Source organism: Petaurus breviceps, unplaced genomic scaffold (genome assembly GCF_028583685.1).
Source record: "Petaurus breviceps papuanus isolate PSGF00001 unplaced genomic scaffold, PetGlider_PUasm1.0 90825, whole genome shotgun sequence".
NCBI lineage: Eukaryota > Metazoa > Chordata > Mammalia > Diprotodontia > Petauridae > Petaurus > Petaurus breviceps.
In genome coordinates, this window is record NW_027187353.1 from 18,072,466 (window position 1) to 18,093,748 (window position 21,283).

At 41.4% G+C, this 21,283-nt stretch overlaps 1 protein-coding gene across 1 annotated transcript in view; it reads right to left on the reverse strand.

The window, feature by feature from the left end:
* SCAPER (S-phase cyclin A associated protein in the ER) overlaps window positions 1–21,283 on the reverse strand; it is a 405,066-nt gene that overhangs the window by 49,205 nt on the left and 334,578 nt on the right. The window contains exon 28 of the mRNA XM_069071423.1: window positions 1,807–2,044. Coding sequence (XP_068927524.1) covers window positions 1,807–2,044 — 238 coding nt within the window. The remainder of the gene's footprint in view (window positions 1–1,806; window positions 2,045–21,283) is intronic.

Below are 21,283 nucleotides of genomic sequence, written 5' to 3' on the forward strand. Positions count from 1 at the left end.
ACAAGGCAAAGGGGTGCCGTGGGAGGGGGAGGCAGTGGGTTTCCCATCACTCTGATGTGTTTAATAACTTGTCTGAGAGTTTTTGTTCAGATATGGGCTGGACCAGATGGCTCTGAGGTCCCTTCCAAGTCTGAGACTGTGGGTAAGAGTGTGATGTGGATTCGGTCATTAGGCAGACTACAGCAGCATAGTAAAAGGAAAGGAGTCCTCATCTTGGAGTAAGGAGAGATCTGGATTCAAATTCTATCTTCCAATCTTACTAGGTGAGTGACCCTGGACAAGTCCATTAACCTCTCTGCCTCAGGTTTTCCATCTGTAAAATGAAGATATCCTCTACCTCTCAGGGCTGTTGTGAGAGTCAAATGAGAATGTGAAGTGCTTTGCAAACCTGAAAGCACTACAGAAATGCTACATAAGCATTAGCCAACTGAAACTCAATTCACTGGAATTCAATAAGCCTTTGAAAACAGGGACAAATGAAAATAAGATAACAAAAATGCTAATAAATGTGACAAACTGGGGACAACGTGGTCTGCAGAATCTATTTCACAGGCTCCCATGAGACTATCTATAAAGGAGTATGTAAATACTAAGATGCTCCCCAAATATCTCTTCTTCTTCAACAGGGGAGTGAATATATTCTGATGGAATAAAAAAATAAACATGCTCAGTCAGCAACATTTCTTTAGACACTAGGGGTCAGAACAGATTATCTCTGAGGTGCCTCCTTGTTCTAATTCTTAAGATCCCATGACTGCTGTTGATTCAAGTCATTATAAAAGCAGAAAGACCACATGGAGGCTCTACAGCTCTGTGGAATTATGAGTGTTCTGTCCCCAGGTTTCATCAAGGTGCCTTAAATACTCTCAATGCAGTATTCTGTTTTCTAAGACAGCTTCATAGAGGAGAAAAGCATCATATCTGAAGGATGTGACTTGGCCTCACAGATTTTCTTTCACGTTTAGAACAATAGGAACATAACAATGAGCTAATATTGCATGTTTGTCATCACCTACCTTTTAGAAACCTAATGTTTCTTGTAAAGGAGGGTAACTGAAGGCCAGAGCTTTAGCATTCATATCTTTCCACCTTTTCCCCTCTCAGCAAAGCAATTCCTCTCAACTAATTCCTCATCACTCGTCAAATATCTTCATTTTTAATGAATCCATTTGCTAGAAATTAACTGAATGTGAGAGTTCATTTCTTGGGGCTTGGTTTGTTCCAAAAGGCCAGTGTTTTAGAAAATTAAAATTTCTATGTGAGAAAGGCTGTGTTGGCATTGCTGGCTTTGGAATTCTAGTATAAGGCATTTTTTTCTTTGGTTATGGAAATCCATTTTTTAGGGATTTGCACTTTTGATTATAAATATCCTATAGAATGAATAAAAAGTTAAAAATTTCCTTAAAAAGTCTTATAAAAATAATTTATCCAGCTTTTGTGTTCTGTTTACATAAAAAACAGTTTCCCCTATACTTAAAAGTTGATACAAGATATCAAATTGCTTACTGTCTTAGGAAAGGGGAAGGCAAGAAAGGAAGAGAGAAAAACTGGAACTCAAAAAACAAAACAAAACAACCAAATGTTAAAAATTATCTTTACATGTAAATGGAGAAAAATATTATAAAGCAATTGCTACAAAGACAACCCTTTAACATGAAGAAGGCTGATGGAAGGACTTACTCCATCTCTTGGTGTCTACACAGTTAACTCTGCATGCAGTGCTCTAGAAACAAACCTTTGTCAGTCCAGAATTAACATGTTAACTTCTTTTCCTGATGAGCACAAACAGAAAATGAGGTTTGTTACCTGAAAAGCTGGCAGATCAAGGACTGCAAAGCTGTTGAAGAAACGTAAACTCTGAAGGGCGACTTGGATAGTGCTCTGGGTATAGCTGTCTTTGGGGCTGGCGGTGGTGGGGTCTGAGATGGTGCCATGGAAGAGAATACAGTACAGCATGTGTAAGACCCCAACCAGATCCGTGGCCTGAAGAGCTGCTGCTAATCCTGTGGGGTCCTGACGTATTTTATCAAATATGTCCCACGACCTGGACAAAGAAACATTAAACTCTTCAAATAGAAATCAACTGTAGGATGTTAACATTTTATTAGGTCAAATGGAACAAAATAAGTAGACCGTTAAAAGCAAACCATCTGAGTTGTATAATAAGGTAACAAGAAACCACAAGGAAGAAGTCCAGCACTCCCACCAAATGCACGTACGTGTGCTTCTATGGATACACTCCATCCTCAGACCCTGCAGAAGTCCTCAGAGTTAGATTGCCTGAGGGCTCTAGGGTAGGTTCCAGAAGACCAGTGGTGGAATCTTGGTTCTGCTACCAACTAGACCTTGGGGAGCAATTTTTTTTCTTTCTGGACCTCAGAGTCAAAAATGAGGGTATCAAAACAGAAAACCTATAAAGTTCTTTCCAGCTCTAAGTACTATAATCTTATGAATGCTATTTTGCAGAACTTCTCTTTCCCTAACTATAGTGGGTGAGCAGGGCTCTCTCCAATATAAGTGCTGTACATACATACAATAATGTTGACCTTTTCTAAACATGCACATTTATGCTCTCTGAGAAGAAGGCAACCAGAGGTCCTCAAAAATCAAAGCATGAGTTTGGTTCATCATCCATATAGCCCTCATGAGAAGGAGTTATAAAAGCAGAGCTGATGACAGCAGGAAAGGCTGAGGGGGCAATTATGCAAGCTATGAATTGGACTGCTTCTGTAAAAATCATTATTAAGATCAGCTTATCAGTGGTGAACAGATTCAGGGGCTTTCAAGATGAACAAGAACAGCGTTGGCATCTGTAGCCTCTGTATGTCAGCAAATCAAACTAATAAATGGTCACGGAAACATCATCAGGTCAAATTTACATAGGCTTCAAGGTTTACAAGTACTTTACATACTTTATCTCACTTCATTTTCACAGCAATCTTTATAAAGTTAGGTATTGTAGGCAGGATTTTCCCCATTGTAAAGAAACCGAAGTGGATAAGTGGCCTAAAGATCAGAATTTGAGGCTGGAAAGGGCCTCTGAGCTCATCTGGCCACATGGAGGGTCCAGATTTTAGTTCTTAAGACTTAAATCACTGGACTTCTTGGGACTGGTTTCCTCCTCTAAAATATGGAATGTTTGGACTTGATGACCTTTAAGGCTGACTCAAGCTCTTAATCCTACACACGTATGCAGGGGTACATAGGATTTAAACCCTTGGTTTTTGACTGAAAATCCAGCCTTCTTTCCTTTACATCACAGTTTAGTCTCATTTATGAAATCCCAGCTGCTCCAGATACATGTGGGCCTTTTGTTCACTGATCTCACTGATCTCAGCCCACAGTGAAGACGGAGGGGAAGCGTTTTGGCTTCACGCCCTTTCTTGTGCTTCCTAGGCCCTCTAACACTAACCTGACCTCCCTGTTACTTCAGTTCCTCAATCCTTCTGATTTGGCCACACGAACCTGTTGCGCTCCTTCAACCAAGCTACCGCGTTTCCTAATCTTGAGGAATTTAACAACTGGCATTAGTCTGGCATCTGTCTTTCAGAATCTACTTTAAAGAATGACCTCTTACAGGAAGGTAGAAAGCTGACTTCAAACTTGTGAACAGAATCCTAAAGTTTAAACACAGGAATGGATCTCGGAAGTCCTCTCTTTAGACACAGACCCAGACAAGGACCCCTCTCTCTAACAACCTCAGCTGATGGCCATCCAGGCTAGGGAAGGAGAACTCATCTTCCTCCTGACTCCCTTTACTTGTACTTATAGATAAACCACTGCAACTCATCAACTATCCTCCAAACTTAGCTTACAGTATATTGGTTTTTAAAACAGTTGCTGTTCTTGTTAGAAAAAAGCAATGCTCTTAACCATTCCACCGTTCTCCAATGCACCTCACACAGAACACTCCCTTATACAAAGTAGCACAGCTAGGCAAAACAAGCTGACGCATGGGCTGTGTCTGACAGCCCTGGTGGCTCTTCGTTTCTGTACTGAGGGCGAGTAGTCAGGGCTCATCAGCCCTTGGGAGTCCACATGGGTCTGACAGGAGCTCCAGTGTCCTCACTGCTGCTTTCCGTGATGTCACTGTGGTCTCTCTCTCCCCCTGAATGTGTGATCTCACTGATGCAGGGAATCTCCAGAAGCCAACTCCCTCTCCCAACGCAGATCAGCATCTCCTTTGCTGTCTGGAGCAGTGCAGAGTCAGGCGACTCCTCGGGAGGACTGGAATCAGGTCTTCTTGATTCTGAGTCATTCCTCCAACTCCTCCACATGCTGAGGCGTCTCTCTGTTCTCTTGGTTTTGCTTGGGGATCAGGTCAAGTCTTCCCAGTTTTTTCTGAATTCCTGATATCTGCCCGATCTCTCTTAATGCCAACTGCTCACCTCCAATTTATCCTGTGCATATTTTGTTTGTATGCTGTTGTCTGCATGTTCTCTCCCCTAGACTGGGAGCTCCTTGAGATCAGAGGCTTTAGCCTCTCTTTGTCTCCTTAGTACTCAGCACTGCACCTGGCATTTAGTAGATGCTTAATAAATGTTTATGGACTGATGGTCATTTCTTATCGAGCAACAGTGTTCGATTATATTGATATGCCACAAGTTGTTCAGCTGTACCCCAGTCAACAGGTACCCACTGTTTACAGTTGTTTGGGTTTTTTTTTTTTTTTTTGCATTTTAGAGGGCAATTGGGATTAAGTGACTTGTCCAAGGTCTCACGGCTAGTAAGTGTGTCAAGTGTCTGAGGCCAGATTTGAACTCAGGTCCTCCTGACTCCAGGGCCGGTGCTCTACTCACTGCACCTCGTAGCCACCCCTAGTTGTTGTTTTTTAATGAGAAAAAGTACTGCTATGAATCTTTTGCTATTTACTAGATATATTTTCTCAATATCTTTGACTTTCTTGGAGAATATGTTCAGTAATCAAATGAATAATTTTTAGTAACTTTTCTAGGGCAGTTGTAAATTCCTCCCCCCCCCCAAAAAAAACCCCAGTTGAATCAATTTATAGCTCCATCAACATTGTATTAGTGTGACTGTTTTCCGATAGATCTTTCCATAGTTAAGTTTTCCACTGAGTACTTATAGGGCCATGCACACAGGTTACTTGTTTGTACTGAATAGCTGAGTACTCAAGCACTGGAGACCTCTAACTCACTTTCCTACAGGCCACTGATAATCTGCCAGATGGCAATGATTTTCACGACCAAGCAGGGTCACATCAGAACCAGTGACCCAGAGGTGAGAGAGAAAGAGTCTAATGCTGTGCTAACAAGGAGACTTTTTTGCTGGGGTGACCAACAAACCTAATTTAGGTAGTAACATTTTCAACTTTTGTACAAAAAATGAAAAACTTTTAGAAATAGTAGGGCTTTTTCTCTTCTATGAAGGTTTTTCTGCTGGTCAGGAAGTCTTTTACTCTGTTATGGCTTTGTATATTTTTAACATGGTAGCTCGAAATTTTCAGAGTGAAATATTGTTTTATACTTTGATTAGATGGATTTCACCTGGCTTCTCATTTTTCTGGGAAACAAATGGCAAGATACGGAGGTAATTCAAAGTTCAAACTCATGACACCAGAATGAAGAAGAGATAAAAAAAAAAAGGGTTAGTTATTTTACAAAGCAGGAAGGAATCAATCATGTAGTGTTCGGCTCCCTAAGATTCCGGGCCACAGCTCTCTATCTTGTGTGGCTGTTCCTGGAAAACATATTCAGGATGCTCATCAAACCAAACTGAGCCTTACTGGTCAGGGTAATTTACGGTGTGAAACAAAAAAAAAAGGGTTCCATTAAGAAGACAGGGATTCTTGTTTTAACCTACCTTCTCATTTCAGCTTAGAATCTGCAAATTTAATATGAAGTCTACCCTTTTTTGGCCATGGAAACATATAAACTATTCTACTGTACCCACCTCACAAAAACTCCACCAACAAATATGTAGTGAGTACACCCTGCCTGGTCTTCTGACACCGTGTGACTGTGAGGGATCCTGTCAGAGAAGGCAGCTATAATTTTGTTTCTTATGGGTTGCTATCCACGGATGGCTATGTTTTTAATTATTTAGTCTTGAAGAGATCGATTGAATTAGTGAAAACCAAACCAACCACTACCTCTTCCTCCCCAACTTCCCGTCAAACCCCTGCCATATCCCAGAAGGAGTGAGTAGTACATGCACCACTACACAAAAACAAAGAGAGTACAACTGTGCAAAGTACAACTCTGAAAGACTCTTCAAAACAAACTGTTCTGTGCCATGGATGGAAAATGGATTTCAAGTTTGGTTCCTCTTCTCTGTTTGATTGAGCTGCAAGAGGTTGCTATGAGTATTTTAATCTGATGTATATGTTACTGTCACTAATAATTGCTTTGAAGAGGCAGCTAGAGGCTCAGTGAATGGAGCACTGGGCCTGGAGTCAGGAAAACCCAAGTTCAAATCCAGCCTAAGACACTTCTTAGCTGTGTGACCCTGGGCAAGTCACTTGACCTCTAATTGCCTGACAAAACAGATCCACTGGATCCAGTATCTTTGCCAAGAAAACCTCAAGTGGGGGTCAATGAAGGGTCAGATACAACTGAAACGACTGAACAACAAGAAAAAAATGATGGCTTCAGGAGGCCTCTCCTCATCCCCCCAGTGGTTAGCACATACCCTCTTGTAACTACTTGGTATTTACTTACCTGCAAGAATGCTGTGTTCTCCCTCCCCACCACTACAGTGCAAGCTGCCTGCAGTCAGACGGTTTGGTTTGGTTTTGTCTTGTAACCTTCCAGCAAAGTGCCTTGCATATACCAGTCATTTAATACATTTCTATTGAACTGAATGAAACACTATTAATATGACCTGACTTTACCAACTAAAATCCTGTGGAGGTGACTGGAGTTGTCAGAGATCTGGCAGGTCCCACCCACTGAACTGGAAAGGTATCAAATATAGGCCTGGGGATGGAGTTCAGATCTCTTCTCTGAGGATTTGTCTAGTTCAGTGTGGAGCATCTCGTTACCAGATTGGCCATGGGGTGATTAATTTTTTGGCCCCAGTAACTCTCTCAGACAATATACAAAGTCACAGAGGGGTTGATGTTGGCAGAGATGGTGCCCACACATCAAGGAAATTACAGATCCTTGAATTATTGAAGTAATATAATTTAATTATAGTTTTCGTAGACACATGATTTAGAACCAGAAGGGACTTTAGCAGTCATTTAGTTCAACAACCTTATTTTATAGAGGACGAAAGTGAGGGTTTGTGAGGTCAAATGCTTCCCCAAAGCTGAGTAGGTAGATTAGGCAGGATCTGAAACATAGCTGACAGTCCAATGTGCTCTCCATACCACTCCAATGCCTGGCCAACTACTGTAGAGGGGCCTGTCACCAGCAAGCTTCCCAACAGCTGATGCATTCTTTTGAGCAGAGCATCCCATGAAATAGGACTGAAGCTTCCCAGGTGTTTATCAATATTTCATAGGTTTGTGATTATCTCATTTAATTAGAAGTTTCAAACTATACTATAAAATGCAGTATCTTCTCTGGTATCTACTTGGAGACAAAGTAAACATTTCTGTTCAGAAAAAATTAGGAGGACTCTCACTGAGGTGAGTTAACATCAATATCAACAAATTTGACACAAGCTATTGGCATCCCTCCCAGCATTCTGATTCCATACATTTGAGTATCACTTAAAAGACTCATATATTTACCTAGCTGGAAGGGTCTCTAGAGATTAGCTTGATCTCCTCAGGGACATGGTTTAATGGATACCACTTTGGATCTAGAGTCAGGGGAGACCTGAATTTGGATCTCACCCTTGACCCCTATCAGGTGTGTGAAGATGGTCAAATTCCTTAACTTCTCTGTGCTGTAGATCATCTGATAAATTACAAGAATTCTAGTATCTACACAACACCGTGGTGGTGAGGATTGGATGAAAGAATGTATGCAAAGTATTTTCTAAATATCAACGATTATCATTACTATTGCCCAGTCACATAGTAAAAATTAGAGGCAGAGTCAGGGATGGCACCTTGGCCTCTTGACCTCTTGTTCAGTGCTACTCCACAGCACCATGTCGTTTGCAAGGCGATTTGAAGGTCAGTTTTGTTAGTAGGTATGGGAACCATGGTGTCTGCCAAATATGTGTTAATTTTTTAAGTTGTAAAGCAAAGAAACATTTAGGGGAGAACGTTCTTCCATTCCTCTGAGGGGCATTCTTCTCCTCTGAGGATGTTAGCTCCCATAAAATAATATTTTGATCTTTCAATGGACTCAGGATCTCACGGGTGGGTACTCTTTCTAACAGTACGGATTGCAAATCTTTTTAAATACCTTCCCATTCCTGTGGTTACTTCCTATAAATCTTCCTTCAAGGATCTACCTATTTGATACACTGGGTGACTTTCTCCTCTAGTTCTTTTTAATACCACTCTATACATAGCTTGTATTTTGACCTCACAAGAATCTTATGAAGAAAGTCCTCTACTCAGGATCCACCAGAGCAGACTCAGAGCAGTCTCAGCTTGAACAGTTTCCGTCCGCATTTTTTCTGTAAATTCTCTAAGAGGTCTCACCCAACAAGGTAGAGGGCTTCCTTACTTCCTTTACTATTTTGCAGACAGAACTCAAGCTGTCTGTTAGCCCTCACTTGTGATCATGTGTCCTGGAGAATATCTCTGATGCTGGTTGGAGAGGAAGGCCCACTTAAGTGGGAGGGGGCCTTGCTCAAGAGTTAGTCGGTGGTGGAAGGAGAATTCAGGGAGTCTCTTGACTACCAATGACTTTGTCCTTTCTGCCTCTGCCTTCCAAATAGGCATTCCAAACAGCATGAGACCTCAAAGATCTAATTTGGTGCCTCTATCCAATCCTAGGGATAACTGAACAGTGTTATACCAATTACCTATTGTCTATAAAGTTACCTAAAACCATTTTGGAGAGACCCTTCAAACCGCTTTTCAGATGTAACTCAACAGAAACAAAAGGAGGAAAGTTGTATTTATTTACTTATAGGTACCATCTGACCCATTACACCCACTTGTGCTAGCTGTTGTCAAGTGGCACTCAGCATCTTCCATTATAGCCACAGAAGTTAGAGGCTCAGGCCCCTGGCGGAGACTTGAGTAGAGATTAATGTGTCTGAGTTTATTGTACAGGTTCCAAAAGGGGGTCTGTGTTTGTTTAACACTGACTGCCTTTAATAACCAACTACAACTTAGAAGACTTATCTAACGGCCCCTTCCCACAAAGCAAACTTCCAGTGGGTTCTTAAAACCTTTTAATGAATTATATCTCAGGGTTCCCATCCCTGTCCTTATCAGAGCATCAGGCAGGACGGCAAAAGGTTTACTGCAAGAAAATTAAGAAATAAGAACTTTCCATTAATAATGGGCTTGTACCTCACATGATTATTCTGGAATATTGTCTTGTTGATTAAAATTCCTTCCAGCACACTCCCCCACCAATATCCAAGGACTGAAGTTTGTCTTACTGCTTTTCTGAGTTGTAAGAAACTGAACCCTTCATTTACAATGTTTCTATTAACCCATAATAGCATGGAGATGGCTATCGGCTTTAGAGTCTGAGTCAGGGGAAGGCAAGCTCTAGAAGGTCCTATCAAGCTGAAGACCTGTGAGTATGTGCCCAGCCAGTATACAATGGTGTTTAACTATTGTTAGGAGAGCAATCTAGCTCAAAGAAGCTTCTAATCAGAAGTCTGGTCACTAAAGAAGGACTTTTTTTGGTTATGGCAACCGGGTTAAGCCATTTAAGCATCCTGGGATTCTGACTTTCATCTACAACTATGACTTTTGGGACACTCTGTATAACCAATGTACTTTATACATATTTGGGTTTTACTTCTCTGTATTTATGTTGTTTCCTCCAAATGGTACATAAGCTCCTTGAGGGCAGGTGCCATCTCATTTTTGTCTTCCCAATGCCTGGCACATTCTAAGTGCTTGAAAAAGGATAAAGGAATGAAAAAGGAGGAAAAGTCCTCATCTGATAATTTTATTTCTTAAACAATTTTAAAAAATATCCAAAAACAAAACCCTCCATCCCCAATCATGATGGATTGGGGAGGCTAAGAGAAAGCACACTAAAATCTTTTACAACAATCTATTCTAAAGCCTTGAAATAAGCTCTTTGAAAAAAGTAAATTTATTATACACACACACACACAAACGAAGCTGTGGAGGTGATTCAAAATGCATACATTATTGTTTCATAAAAAGTCTATTTATTTTGCCACAAAACCAACCAGGGGAAAAAAAAAAAGGATCCATTCATTCTTTATTTTCTAGAAAACTCATGTGAACCTGAAGAAACTTTGGGAAATGTTTACTTTTGATTTTGTCTTGTAATGCTGATAATTTGTAGCCTAGGCCCCCTGGCTTCTGTTGGGCTTAACTGTCAGTTATAATCACTTTAAGCCTAAATGTTTATAATAAAAATGTAAAAGGCTGTATTTATATCAGTCATGGGATATAGTTTTCTGTATTAAAAAAATGTATAGGAGACATGGAAAAATCAAAGATTAAACTTATGTAGATGTTGCTCTGGGTCATGCCATTCGATCTAGTAAAACATAAAATCTTTTCAATTTAAGATGATTTCAAAGTGTTTTTGTTTGGTCTTCAATAAGGGAGATCCTAGTGGTATATGCTGTTATGTTTATTAACAGCCAGATTCAATTTGGAAAACTATAATTTCCTACCAAGACCAAAAGTCACCTACTGATTTCCATGGAAATGGAAAACAGTTTCTCTGGGCAAGGACTACTAGATAGTTGGACTGCAAGCATTTAGTCTCCTCTGGCCTGGCCTGAGCAGCAGGAGAGCTGGCTGTTTCTGAAAATGGGCTGCAATATCAATGATCAGGGTATAGCTTCTGCTGCTGACTTTCTTGATTCTTCTGGCACAGAAACTCACAGAGTTGGAAGACAGCATTGCTCTGGTCCAACTGCCTCATTTTATAGATAAGGAAACGGAGGCTTGGAACAGTAAAGTGGCTTCCCCCAGGGCAGAACTCTTATCTGTACCTGTGACTCCAAATCATCTTTATCTGAGCTCAGCTTGATTGGTCTTTGGAGAAGAGCCTTAGTCGGCTGCTAATGGCCTATAACCTAATTAATCTATGAAGCACACACTATGGGGCCAGGTGCTATGTTAGGTCCTGAGGACAGAGAGATACAAAAAAAGGGCTGATACTCTCAAGGAGCTTACATTTAATGGGGAGAAACAATACAGAGAAGGAGGCGGTCACCAGAGAGGGGAGACACAGGAATGATAAATGATATTTGGGGTGGACAAATTCAAGTTGCTTCAGGTTGGCGATACATGGTGGGTTAGGTGACTCTCTGGAAGTCCGCTCCAGAGAAGGCTGTTCACAGTAAGGAAAGGGGGCCAAAGCAGGGCAGATGTAAGGGCTGGTTCAGCTGGAGCCTTCCCTGCTGAACTGGGCTTGCTAGAACTCAGCTTTAAGAGAACTCAAGCATTTGTTCCAAACCAGGATGACACACTGAAGGAGGACTTAAGGATGGTAAATTCATGTTGAGTTTATGGTAAGTTAAATCCATTAAAGTGAATTCTAAAAGTCTGTTTGAATTCTCTAATTATCATCATTTCCCAAATAGGTCAGGTCATCATGAAGGATTTTCTAGGGGTTCTGTGGGGAAATCAAGAGCAGTGGAAGCAGTGGAAAGATGGAAAGACAGCTGTGAGCTGAGTATCCACAAGAGCAGCTTCTATTAGATGCAGAATCACCAGGGAAGCTTGATAGGGAATTCCCTGGGACCAGTAGGTATAGATGGTTGGCTAAGGAGGGAACCTGTGCCTAGGGGAGCATTCCATGGTTAGGAGAAGAAGCAGGCTCTAGGCCAGGGGTAGGGAACCTGCTGCCTAGAGGTTACAAGTAGTCAGCCTTTAGACTGAGTCAAACAAAAAGTTTTACAGAACAAATCCTTTTATTAAGGGGCCACAAGTTCCCCATCCCTGCCCTAGATTCTGTACTGAGCTAGGAGCAAGTTCAGAAGCAAGTGTGGCTCTGACCCCAGGAAAAGGGCAGAGTCTTAGTTCTAGTCTTGAAGCTAGTCTGAAGCCTGCAATGGAAAAACCAGAGCAGGAACCTCAAATTAAAGGGAAGCCTAGAGTTCTGTCGCTGAACGAGCAAAGTTTCCCAGCTAGCTGAGAATGGCTGGGTCCAGCAGGAATCTTCCAGGACTCCAACAAGTCCACGGGTGTGCAGCTCAGACTGAAATCCCAGTCAGGAACTTGTAGGTTTCTCAAAGCAAAAACAACTAATCTAGAAAACAGATCAGTGAGAGATAATTTAAGAATCACTGAATTATCTGAAGGTCACAACCACCAAAGAGTTGAGACATCATATTTCAAAAAAAATCATAAAAGAAAACTGCATTGATCTTTAGTACCAGAAGGTATTGTGGAAATAAGAATCCACTAGTTACCTCCTAAAAATTACCAAAATTAAAATTCACAGGAACATGGCCAAAATTCAGAGCTTCCAGGTCAAAGAAAAAATACTTTTAAGTAGTCAGAAAGAAAAGCTTGGAAAACAGCATTCCAGAAAACAAAGGATATCGGTTTGCAACCAAGAATAACTCCCCTAGCAAAAGTGGTTATAATCCTATGGGAAAAAAATATTCTAGAGAACTTTAACATGCCACAATGAAAAGACCAGGACTGTATAGAAAGTCTGAAATGCACACAGAGGAGTCAAGAGAAAACTCCAAACCTACTCAGGAGGTAATAATACCTAAGGAATTAAACAGCTGACATTTTAATATGTGGAAATGATAGATGTATCTCCTCAGAACCCTATCATTACCAGGGGTCCCATTAGGGTGGTGGGCACTGCTACCAAAGGGAGGTACTTCTACTTGGGCAGGGAAGGCGGTCATTCCTCTGTGCCCCTCACATAAGACAGGCCACCTCCTGATCTCATGCTTCTATGCTGCCTGCCCCCCATGCCTGAAATGCACTCCCCTTCCTCCCTCCATCTCAAGGAGTCTTTCTCTTCTGAGAAGATGGAAGCAACTTTTCTGCATGAAGCCTTTCCTGATCTCCTTGCTACCAGTGTCCACCTCCCACACTAACTTGTGTTTAAATACTTGGAATATAGAGCATTTAGTTATTTTGCATTTCTGCTCTATAGATTTACATGTGTACTTCTTGTCTCTGCCCCACTCCCACCCCTACTTCCTGCCCCAAGACCCATTAAGCTACAAACTCTTTTTCCCATAGGGACTGTTTCACTGATCGCATTTGTATCCCCAGTGCCTAGCACAGTGCCTGGCAGATAGCAGGTATTTAATAAATACTTGCTAATTGATTGTCAGTGTTGTCTAACTTTGGATACCCTGCACTCCTTATCCTACCAGTGCCAATGCCCTGACAGCCATTAACTCCGGATCACTTCAACCTTCTTTCTTCTCCTCTCTTTGTTCCTTCCCTGTTGAGCCTTGCTAGAAAAATCAGGACACCAGATTGATCATGCTATATAATTCCAATGAGGTTATCACTGGTGCAGAGCAATCCTTTCATTCTTCCCTGACTGACACTCTAGGATGCTCCCAGAAGCAGCTGTTTCAAATCTGCTCTCTTAAGCTTTGAATGACATTCCCATTCTATCCCCTTCTTTCCTAACAGATGACTCTATCTCCTATTTTACTGAGAAAACCAGGAGCTGTTGGTAACACACTCCCTTATTCCATCCTCATTCCCCTTTCCTCCTCTGCACTGTCTGAAGGATAATCCGAGAGCCTTTCTCTTTGCCAGTCTCCTTGTGCTCTTGGTGCTAGCCCAGGTCATCCTGTTCTAGCACTTATTTTCCCTCCCTCCCCTTTTACCCTGTACTGAATAATGTCCCCATAACCTTGCCACCCTCTTAAACTACCGTCTAACGTCTCTTCTTTCTCCCACCGCCATAGTCCTAACGAGTTGTCTACATTTGCTACATCCCTTCACTTCATCACGGCCCACTCAATCTCATATCTGGTTTGTGGCTTCACCACTCTACTGAAGGTGCTGTCTCCAAGACCACCACCAACTGCTTAACAGCTCAATCCCATCACTTCCTGTCTTCCTCAGCCACTGCAGCTTTCTGTCGTTGACCAGCCTTTCCTGCTGAATGCTCTCTCTTTCCCATAATTCTGTGACACTGCTCTCTTCAGGTTCCTCTTAAGCCTATCTGACTGTAAACTGCTCATTTCTCTGGCTGGATCATTGTCCATACAAAGTGAGGTGGTCAAACTGGATAAACATCCAAGTTCCATTCTAGTTCTAAAGCTATGACCCTGTCTCCTTAGAATTCTCCGTGCTTTGTTCCTTATCCCTTCCCTGCAGAGCGCTACTCCCCCCCACCCCTTTCAAAACCTGCTTGATGAACATCTCCAATTGGATAAATTTTTGACATGTTAAACTCAAACTTTACAATAAACATCATCTTCTTCATCCCTCATCTACCTATATCGATATCAATGACTGCCCAAGTCTCATCAATTCTCCCTCCCCAGCCTATCTTGCAATCTCCCCCTTCTCCTTAATGACCTCCCTCATCCTAGCTCAGGCACCTACCACCTCTTACCTAGATGACTGGAATAGCCTTGAAATTGGTCTCCTGACTCTACTCCCTTCTCTCTCTGGCCCATCCTTCCCACAACTGCTAAAGGCACAATTTGAGTCCCGGTGCTGCTCTTCACCCCAAGCCCCCTGGATCCTTCAGTGGCTCCCTTGACACCTCGAAGGTAAGAGAGTCCTATAAGGGCCTTTCTGCCCTTACAATCTGACTCTGGATTCCATCCACACTGGATGTCTCATTCACCTCTTGACTCCACACCCCATCTCCTGCCTCTATGCCCTTGCATAAGCTCTTACAGAACTAGAATGGAGCCCCTCTTTATTGCCACCTTCAGAATATGGATCTTCCTTCAAGGCTTAGCTCAGGTGCTGCTTCCTCTGGGGGCCTGGAACATTCCAGAGTTCCTCACCCTACTCTCTTCTTTTTCAAATTACCTTGTAACCAGTCAGTCAATGAGTATTTATTATATGCCAGACATGGGGTGTTGGCTGCTGATAATACAAAGAAAAGCAAAAGAAAATCCTGACTCTTAGGGAACTAACAGTTCAATGAGGGAGACCACAAGCAAATACAACTATGTACATCTGCAAATAATCAACTGAGGAAAGGCACTAAGATAAAAGGAGACCAGAAAAAGCGGGGTGTTAGCTGGGATTTGAAGGAAACTAGGTAAACTAGGGGGTAGAGATGAGGAGGGAGATGACTCCATGCATAGGGAATAGTCAGTGAAAATGCCTAGAGTCAGGAGATGAGGTTTGAGCAACAGCAAAGAGGTCAATGGATCACAGAACACAAGACAGGGGGTCTTTGAATGCCAAACAGAGGATTTTATATTTGAACCAGTGGATTTTACTGAGTAGAGGGGTGCTTTGGTCAGACCTATGCTACAGGAAGATCAATCTGGCAGCTGTGCAGAGGACATACCTGTGGCAGGGGGTCAGACACCAGGTAAGAGGTGATAAGGGCCAGCATTAGGGAGATGGCAGTGTCAGAGGATAGAAGGGGAGTCTGAGAGAAATGTTATGCAGGTAAACTGAACAGGCTCTGGAAGCAGATTGGATGTGGGGGCAGTGTTTGGGGATAAAGAGTTAAAGACAACACCTGTGTTGTGAGAAGATGGTGTTTCTACAGTAACAGCAAAGGAAGAAGGAGGGGGTGGATTTGGAGAGAAGACAATGAATTCTGTTTGGAACATAGTGAGTTGAAGATGTCTACTGAATGTCCAGTTTGAGATGTCTGAAAGGCAGTTGGAGACATGAGACTGGAGGTCAGCAAAGAGACTGGGGCAGGAAAGGCAGAATTGAGAATCATCAGTATAAAGACGGTAATTAAATCCCTGGGAGCTGAGGAGATCACCAAGTGAAGTAGTAAAGAAGGAAAAGATAGGAGGCAGCTGAGCCTTGAGGGACACCCACTGTAGCTGTGGTTAGTCCTTTGTTCTCTTTCAGAACTTGCACTTCAGGAAGTTGATGCCAAGATTTGTAAGTGAATTGGATTTAGGCAAAATCACCAGCTTCACTTTCTCCTCTCAGTCCAGTGACAGATATAGATCAAGATGACTGGAGATGGTCCAGGATGCAGTGGGAGATCTAGGCCTTTTTAAGTTTGATTTAGGCAGGGCCTATTCAGCGATTAAGGTTTAGTAAGAAAGGAGGCGAAAAATGGCCTCTTTAAAAAAAAATATCTGGGAGGGGAAGATCCTCAGGGTTTCTGGTCAAAACAAGAGCCTGCTATCTACATTTGCTCTGAGCCCTCAGGGCCCAAACCATGATCCAGTGAGGCTTGGGCTGGGACCCACTGTTGGCCAATCAATGAGAGCCAGAGTGATCTGGGTTTAAGGCTTGATCTTTGAGAAAGAAATCTAGCAGGTAAACCCCTAGATATCTTGTGAGGTTTCAGTGATCAGAATTTGCATTCTTTTAGGCCAAGCACCTACAGATGTGCCAGGCACTGTGCTAGGCACAGGAGATACCCCATGTGGACAGAGGGAGAAGAGGGAGGGAGGGAGGAAACCCACAGGTAGTAGGTGTGACCTGGACAAAGATCCAGCAAAGGAGACTGAAAAGGAGCAGTCAGACAGGCAGGAGGAGAATCAGGAGCAAATGATGTCCCCAAAACCCTCAAGAGGAGAGAGTATCAAGGAGAGAGTGATCAACAATGTCCAAGGGCGAAGAGAGGTCAAGAGGAATGAAGATTGGCAATGAAGGGGTTGTTAGTGACTTTGGAGAGAGCAGTCTCAGTGAGAGAAGGAGGCTGGAAGCCAGACGGCAGAGTTAAGCGTGAGGCTCTTGTAGATGGCATCTTCTACATGGTTAGGAAGTGGAACTGGCAAAACAGAGAGAAGGGCTATGGGCTGTTTTATAAGTGAAACTCACCAAAAAGAACTGGAAAGCTTTTAGAACTGTACCCAAGTATAAAGCAAAACCTCATTAAGTTGGACTCCACTGAAGTGGAATTTGTGATATAATTAAGACCGAGGCTGAAATAAAATTTACCTCTGGCAACCTTTTTGAAAAAGGTCAAGTCAGGGAGGAGTTCAGATGTGAGGATAATGCAGATTAACTGTATAACAGGGCTGGGAAGGTCGGCAGAGCACATGGCTCTTCCTAGGTGGGCTTGCTTCAAGGCTTGGAGGCCTCCCGTGAATATGGGCCCCCATGCTGGGCTGGACTTGTGGAGCAGGCCACATGAAGGGCCCATGGGAAACATGTATGAACAAGATTCCAGGGAGAAAAATTGAAAATATTTAAGAACATAAACAATTTTCAAGTACCATCAAATTACTTTAGAAGCCCATGCTAGTTATAGATCTTGCCTGTCCATTCATCACAGAAGGATCTTGTCTGACTGGGAGCATGATCTAGTGGAGAAAACTCTGGCTTCAGGCTAAAGGGATGTGGTTCACATCCAACAGCCAGTGTGTGCTGGAGACAGGATCCCAACCTGAGTCTTTCTGACTTGAGGATGGCCTCAATGGGAGTCAGAGTTACTATTCTTATCAGCTGGTCTGAATCAGTAAGATCAGCTGTCCCAGAATATTTTTTGCCATCAGTATGAACTAGATTGTGCTCCCTCTCAGGCCAGGGCTGCCGGAAGACCTCTCCTCCTTCCTATTCTCTCTCCCAGAAAGTTTCAGCACAATGTCCTGCACATAGCAGGCTGTCACTGAGTGATGAACTGAATTATTGCAAGTTTTGCAATCTCAAGATTGACTAGTCATGATAGTGGTAAAACATTCTTATGGCAATATAGACATTTCTTCATACTGGTTCCAATATGAAAGTATGGACAAGTAATAAAAGTAAAGCATGAGAAAAATAGAATTTTTAAAAAAAAGATTCACTGTTGCTAAATAATTAATCTTTTTAATATGTGTATGTATGTGTATACACACGGGAGTTAAGAAGGGACCTTAAAGATGCAAAACCTATTAAAGAGAAAGCTGGGAAGCCATGATGCATCAAAATCCACTAACAGGGAAGCCAGAGAGCCTTCCTAAGGAGGAGGTGTCTAATGCTGCCCCATCCCGGGAAGATGTCCTTCCTATGAATGACCAAAGGAACTCAAAGCTAAAGTGCTAAGATGATGATGATTTATTTTTGGTAGTTGTAATCCTCTGACAGGCTAGGCAAGTCTATGTTTAACCATATGTTATGATTATACATTATTACATCTTACAGATCTTGGAAAGAAACAAGATATAATTTTGGCTTTTCTTTTCTTCTCACTATTGACATTTTTTTTTGAGGGCCTCTACCCAATAAAAATTACTTTGCTGGAAGAGAATATACACATATATATTATACATATATGTATATGTTGAAGCATTATCATATGTCTGAGAATGGTTCCCATGGTCAATTTTAGATATAAAAAAATCCTAATATAAAAATCCATTCTTTTGTTAGAGGAAGTTAATTTCAATTTTACTTAAAGAAATGTGAACCTTCTGTTTGAGAAAAAAAACTCAATGCAAAAAATTCTCAATTAACTTATTAAAAAGCAAAGTACTTTTTTCACTGTGTGGGTGGAGATTAATCATTTTAATTCATCTATCCAAAATAGGTCTTTTAGAAAAGCTAAGTAAAAATAAGGAGATTAAAGGGACAATGATAAAAAGCCTTGTACCAGTGGCAGCACTTCTAAAATCCACTCTATAAAAGCCAGAGCCACCACAATGCAGAGTATTTACTAATGTCGCGTGCTGTCAATTATTCCACTTAATTACCTTCCCATTCTCTGAGGCTGCAGTGATATTTAGTAATTCTTAGGCAGTTCTCTTGCTGAAAGTTTTTTGTTCTCTTTCTGGCAGCCACAGGAAGTACTTGTAGGACATGGAGTACTCAAGCAAATTTTACTCCTGCCTGATTTATTTTATTGCCAAAATAGGCATTATCTTAATTACTATAATATAGAAGAAAATAAAACTGCCAACCTTCTTTGGCAAATACTTTATTTTTAATTATTATATGTAACAAAGTGTTCAAATAGTCAAAGCAGCATACACCAATGAAATAATCATTTCCAAGAAGAAACTAGAAACAGATCTATATATATGGGGTTATCCATAATACTATTCAGTCTTTGGATGCAAAAGGCAAACTCGTGCTTGGAAATTTAAAGATCAGACAGGAAGAAAAGAAAGGAAGTGGAGAATCTATTAAGAGTTCATAACAGTGGGTGGTATGAGTTTACATTGAAAGCTCTCATCTACTCTCTCAGATAAGCAGCTTACACTGCTGTCAAGTTGGAGTTTTCTTGGTAAATTAAATTAGGAAATCACCTGGACCATTTCTCCTGCTTCAATTAATTATTTTCTGATAAGAGATGTTGAAAATTCTGATCAACTGAAGACTGGGAAAGAGACATTATAAATAAAGACCAACAAAAGTTGATAAATCAAAGTAAGTTTTTTTTAAAAGACTAATAAAATCCACAAACTGTTAAATAATTTGATTTTTAAAAAGGAGAATATCACATTACCAAGATAAAATAAAACAGTGAGGAATCCCCAAATTCAGAAGGAAAAACTGAATAAGACAAACATGAAATCAAAAAAGAAAAAGGAAACCTCACTGGGTGCAGGGAGGTTTGCAAATGAAATTTATAAAACATTTAAAGAAGAAATAATCCCAATGTTGTATATAGGAGTCTCAAAACCAGGAAGAAGGCACCTCATCAAACTACATCTATGTAATAAACATGGTCCTGATCCACAAGTCAAGGAAGGATAAAAAAATATTTTGGATCAATAACACTAATGTATATACTTGAATATTCAAATTACTACTGTATAGTAATATAAAAATATTAGATAAAATATTACCAAAGAAGCAATAGCAATATGGTGCCAAATTTGCATTATGATCAAGTTGGATTTATATCAGAAATGAAAACATGGGCCAACATTAGGAAAATAATAGCATAATTATGTTAGTAATAAAAATCGAATGATTATATAAATAGATGCAGAAAAACTAAGAGCTCACAGCATTTGTAACAGTGAAGCCTTGGAAGCTTTCCCAAAAAGACCTAGGGTAGAGCATGCATTTCTACTGTCTCCATTATTAATTGGCACAATCACACAAATGCTGGTTGCAGTGATAAGACAAAGCAATGGAGACAATGTGCAGAGTAAGGAGGCAGATGACCTGACAGTTTGCTTAGAAAAACCTTAGAAAAAGTGACCTAGGAATCACCAGGGGGAGGAAGCCATTCATTATTGAAAGCTCTATTGCTCCCCCAAGCTTGGCCCAAGGAAGGGAGGTGCTGCCCCCCCACCTGAGGAGAAGCAGAAGCTGTTCTCCATTTACAAGACTGGAGTCTCTCCCAGCAAGAGGAAACCTATCACTCCCAAAGACCAGTGCCTGGGTTCTGAAGGATGCTCAGGGAATATGCATTTGTTCACCAAGTTATTTTGTAAAATGGGGATAATAATGCTTACATGCCTAGCTCCTCACATTGCTGTGAGGAAAGAGCTTTAAAGCCCAGGGCACTCTCTCCTAGTGGCTGGAAGAGCTCCATGAGGTGTTGGAGACAGGGCCCTCGCTCCCAGCCTATCAGAGTATGATGTCAATGACTTCTTTGTGGTGGGACGAAATGAAATGTAAGATCCCAGACCTGGGCAACAACCACGTATAAGCAAGTGTGACCTGGGTGCTTTTACTTAATGTCAGGGGAGGCCTAACCGTGCTGCATGCCATCAGCATCTCTGCTTTATAATTCAGCTGTTCTAGGGGCCTATGTATTTTCCCAAACCACAAAGCCCCTGGCATGGGCCCAGGGCTCAGACGGTATGTCACAGCAGGAAGTTCTGACATTTGCTCCTGCATGTCAGAAGGGTACTGGCTAAGACTTTTAGTATGTTCAGACACACTGGGAAGTAGGATCTACTCTAGAAAGAAATTTCCCTGATCTAAATCCCTTTAAGTACATCAGGAGTTTGTACATGGAATGATTTACCTATGCCAAAGGAACTAAGAATATTCTATCCAAAATGTAATTCAATCATAGTTGAATATGACATTCCCTTTGGACATATAACAATTGCTGACCTTTATTTACTTAGTGTTTAGAGTCTGTAAAGCACTTTACACAGATTATCTCATTTGTTCCTAGCAACGAGCCCATGAGGTAAGCACCAGAGGTATTACGGTTCACATTGTACAGATGCATTTTTCACATTTCAAGAAGAG